Genomic DNA, 4390 nt, shown 5'->3' on the forward strand with positions numbered 1-4390 from the left:
GATTGGTTGGTATATACTCTCCAAATAGTAAAACTGTAAAAGGTGAATCATGATTAAGATGAAAATGAGCAGACATGAGTGCAAATAAGTTGTGCAGTAGAAAGGCCCATCTCCTGTCAAGGACAATACTTGGTAGTTGGAGTTATCAATTTCAGGGAGATACATTTTTCCTTGTTTCAGTATTTTTGAACAAAACCTTTTCACTCAGATCTCCTGAATCACTGAATTTGTTACAAATTTAGAAAACAATATCCCTCGACCGTCCGTTTCATATTACAACCCGTTTTCATTTTCTCGTGTTAATTCGTTAACCTTCACCTTCATAAAAGATTGCATCGCAGATGTTAGCTAGCGTAGCTGACTAGCTGGTAAGTTATGAATAGTAGTATTTAACTATTTATGACATTAGTTCAAATCCAATCAGCAACGAAAATTTAGCAAACAATACTCCTCGACCATCCGTTTCATGTTATAAGTCGTTCTCATTTTGTCGTGTTAGTTCGTTAACCTTCACCTTCATAAAAAAAACTGCATCGCATGTCAGCTAGTGTAGCTGATAAATTATGAGTAGTACTATTCATGACATGAGTTCAAATCCTGTCAGCAACTCAAGTTATACAACAAAAGAAATTAATGATCCAACAGGGAAACAATTACAAACAAAAAAATCAGAAAAATTAATGAGAGCCCATCTGAAATAAAAGATTTCTGCAAAACAATGAATGTAAAACATTATCTTCATCTCAACCACCTTCTGAGATCAGTAGTTGAACAAGGTGAAATCTCACCACCAATGCTTTCAGTACAACAAGATGAATAATTTGATTGTTGCTCCATCACACTCTTAAAACTTGGGCTCTTCAAACTATGGGCACCATACTGGTCCGGGTTAGGGAATGACAACCTCTTCTTAGGCCCGGCTCCACCTCCGGTCCCAGGCCGGTCTCTCTCGGGTGTGGACGGTCGTTGCCTTGGCGCGCTTTGGGACCGGATACGTGCTTTAGCAGATTCAGTGGCTGCCATGTAGTTTGGGATTGATCCAGTACTAGTATTATTAGTAGGTGTGCCACTACTTTTGTTGTAGAAGTAATTAGACCTAAGACTTGGGGTTTGGGATACATTGATAGAGTTAGTGTAAGTGTAGCTCCTAGGACTGGCAGACCTAATCTGAATGGGCCGGGATCGAGCTGGAGACGGAGTGGTTGGGCCGCCGTTGTTTGGGTGAGACCTAGTATGGAGGGGTGAAGGCGGGCGTTGGTTATGATGATAATGTGGTTGGTAATTACTTGATGATGAGGTAGACGATCTTCTAAAGTTGGAAGACGGTGGTAGGTACGAGTATGGTTGAGACGTGTCCATTTCGACTGTTTTGATTGAGTCTCGGTGATGGTCTATAGATGCTCTGGCACGAATAGCAGGGGAGGATGCAATTGTTGAATCCCATTGTTTACCAGCCATCCATCTTTCTGACCATCTTCGTTTCTCGTCTAGCTCTTCTTCTGTTCCCATTGAACTCCGGTCACTTCTCCACATCTACACTCGACCAAATGAATTGTACAATTATATCCGCATCATAACAAAAAAAAAAAAAAACACCGGCTTAATCAGGAGTTTCGAGGTCAATTCATTTCATGAGAGTTTTAGTAGCAATGCCACTCATGCCAGCCAAAATGATGCGAGTACCTGCTGAGAAAATGCATTGGAGAGGGTCTTCTCGCGCTTGAAAGCAGCAGCGTCTTTTCTGCTTTGTAACATCGCTTTAACTTCCTCGATTGTATGTGGCCTCTCATCCCAATCGTCTGCTATACTGCTCGCTTCTCTCGAATGTGACTGTCATACATTTCAATTAATCAAAACCAAGATGCATTTCCGCTAAATTAGGTTCTAAATTCATAATCTAAGTCCGAAATCTATCAGCATCAGAATCGACAGTAAACTGAATAACATGAACTATGCAAGGAAATTAGAGGCTTACAACTGATCTTCTTTCGGCTATATCTTGGAGATAACGAGACTCCAAAATGCTAGTAGTATCGCTAAATGTAGATCGCCTGCAAACGTCATGAGATAATCTCATACGTTGATCAAGCACTTTAGCCTGAACTCGAACCAAAGCTTGCATGCATTTCAATGTCATTTTCGCTTGTTTTCTTACATTATGTCCTCTAACTAAAGCTTGCAACTTTACCAAACCTTTCAATGCCCTCAATGCTCTTCTTGCCTTCAAATCACACATCAAAAACCATTTTCGTCAATTCACGTAAATTCAGCAAAGGTAAACAAATGACTGAAACAGACAGATTATTTACCAAATATCCTCGAAAAGATGTCTGAATGACAACAGCTGCAAAATGTTGTTTATAAGTGGTAGTGGAGCCAACAGGCCTTGCAAGCCTAGCTACCTCCATTGCAGCATGTGCAGTGGCCACAGCAGCCTCAGCTGCGGCCGCTGTGGCCACTGCAACTGCAATGGCGTGACGCTGCTCTGCTACATCACTTCCCCCTGATGCACTCACTGCACTGCCACCTCCACCGCCACCGCCACTGCTACCTTTAACTTGTGGACTTTTCTGTACTGATATAGCTGATGCTTCTTGTGTGTTTCCTCCACCAGCTTTCTTGAAAAGCCATCTTCTTTTCTCCTTTTTCTGAGTAAAACATACATTACCACTAAATCAAAATCAATTGTAATGTTATGTTCTTCTCATTTGACTTTTTAAGGTCAAAATTTGTAAACTTGGACAGTAAATATATGTAGAAAAATACAAATTAATACGATATGACGTAAATTTGAAAGTTTTAGTTAAAATTTTCGATTTTTTCCTAGTCATTAATTAGATCACTAACTCGCTTTCTAAAATTTATGTAAATCCTAGCTCCGCCACTATTTACTTTTATTATATCAAGCTATCAACAATAAAACTAACCAAACAAAAACCCAAATATTAAAAAAAAAAAAAAAAAAGTCATTATCAAAGTTGAATATAAATGCACAAATTCTTACTTGTCACAGCCGTATTAAAAAATGAAATTAGAAGGGATTGTGAGACGTCTTAAGTTAAGACGGTTACAGGCAAGACTTGGTGGTAAAAGAATAAAAGAGTTGACCGACCTTGTCATCATCTTGACTATCTGGAGAAGGATGATCTTCTTTTCTTCTACAATTTCTAACTTTTTCAGGACTATCTTTAGAAGGAGATCTAAAAGCTCTCTTAACAGCAGTTAACCAAGAAGTACTACCTCCTTTCTTTCCCATATTATTATCGACCACTGTTATCGGACGCTAACATATTATTAGGAATACCAAATCGCAAATTCTAGTATAAGACGGTCTTTTTTGGGTAGAATGAAATGTAGGACAGTAGGAGTGTGTTTTAATGAAGTTATTATGTGATAAATATATGCATGTGAATGACAGGAATGAAGAGGGAAAACAGTGTCACTCAAAATTATAGATTTGTGGAGGGAAAAGTGAAGATTCAATGCTTAATATTATTTTAATGAAATTAAATTAAAATATTTGAGAGTTTAATTAAATAAATACTGGGAAAGGTGAGAAATTTTAGTGGGTATGAGCGTGGTTGTCAGAGGGTGCATCTTTTAGGAGTACAGCATCTATATATTTTATCAATTGGGTCAAATTCAATAAAAAAGAGTAACATTTTTTTTTTTTGTTCATTAATGATAATTGTACTAACTACTCCCTCCATTCAACTCCACTTTGCAGGTTTCTATTTTGCACACTATTCACAAGCGGACATTCAATTTCAATTTTCTCTCGATACATAAGTTAAAATATATTCATGTGGGATCTTATTTAATTCGTCTTTAAGAGTACATTAAAATATCTAATTTTTATAATTTTTGCAAATACGTAGCTAAAGATATTTACCGCGTAAAAGTCGCGTTGACAAACGTGATAAAGCAAATATGTAAAGTGGAGTTGAATGGAGGGAGTAATTAGATTTGGTAATATACTCTTATCCAAACAGATGAATCTAAACTTGACACAAACATCTAATTAATGGAAACAAATCGTAGTTTTCTTAGCGCAGTATTGACTGTTATCCACAAATAACATGACCTCAATATACATAGATGAAAGTAGTATGAAACTCTATTAAGAATCAATCAACTTAATTCGATCTATAACGAACATATTTAAAACATTCAGATCAGAATTAATACGACTCTTACAAAGAAATAACTAGCTACTTTTACTTAAGACTGCTATATCCATTTTAATGCTAAAATAAATCCAATTAATGATAATACGACATTGTTTTACAACAATGAGAGAATTATCCTTATCACATGATACTTATTATCAGTTTTTAACATTAAAACAGATATTATCGCCTTAAATAAGAATTTGTGAGAACTAACAATT

The 4390-nt window shown here is 36.7% G+C and overlaps 1 protein-coding gene across 1 annotated transcript; it reads right to left on the reverse strand.

Annotated features, from left to right (window-relative positions):
• Positions 1-585: 585 nt before the first annotated feature.
• Positions 586-3589, reverse strand: LOC141586206 (protein IQ-DOMAIN 18-like). Its single transcript, XM_074407352.1, has 5 exons — positions 3113-3589; positions 2310-2648; positions 1976-2221; positions 1684-1830; positions 586-1533 (listed from the first exon to the last, which is right to left on the reverse strand). The coding sequence occupies exons 1-5, from the start codon at positions 3254-3256 to the stop codon at positions 739-741; spliced, it is 1671 nt and encodes a 556-aa protein (XP_074263453.1). The 5' UTR covers positions 3257-3589; the 3' UTR covers positions 586-738.
• Between the last annotated feature and the right edge of the window lie 801 nt (positions 3590-4390).

The sequence above is a fragment of the Silene latifolia genome, chromosome 6 (assembly GCF_048544455.1).
Source record: "Silene latifolia isolate original U9 population chromosome 6, ASM4854445v1, whole genome shotgun sequence".
Taxonomy (NCBI): Eukaryota; Viridiplantae; Streptophyta; class Magnoliopsida; order Caryophyllales; family Caryophyllaceae; genus Silene; species Silene latifolia.

Coding starts and splice junctions, on each gene's coding strand:
- LOC141586206 (XM_074407352.1), bottom strand. CDS start 3,256: ATGGGAAAGAAAGGAGGTAGTACTTCTTGGTTAACTGCTGTTAAGAGA. Junction 2,222..2,309: donor CATCTTTTCGAGGATATTTG/GTAAATAATCTG, acceptor TGTGATTTGAAG/GCAAGAAGAGCATTGAGGGC. Junction 1,831..1,975: donor TAGCCGAAAGAAGATCAGTT/GTAAGCCTCTAA, acceptor AATGTATGACAG/TCACATTCGAGAGAAGCGAG.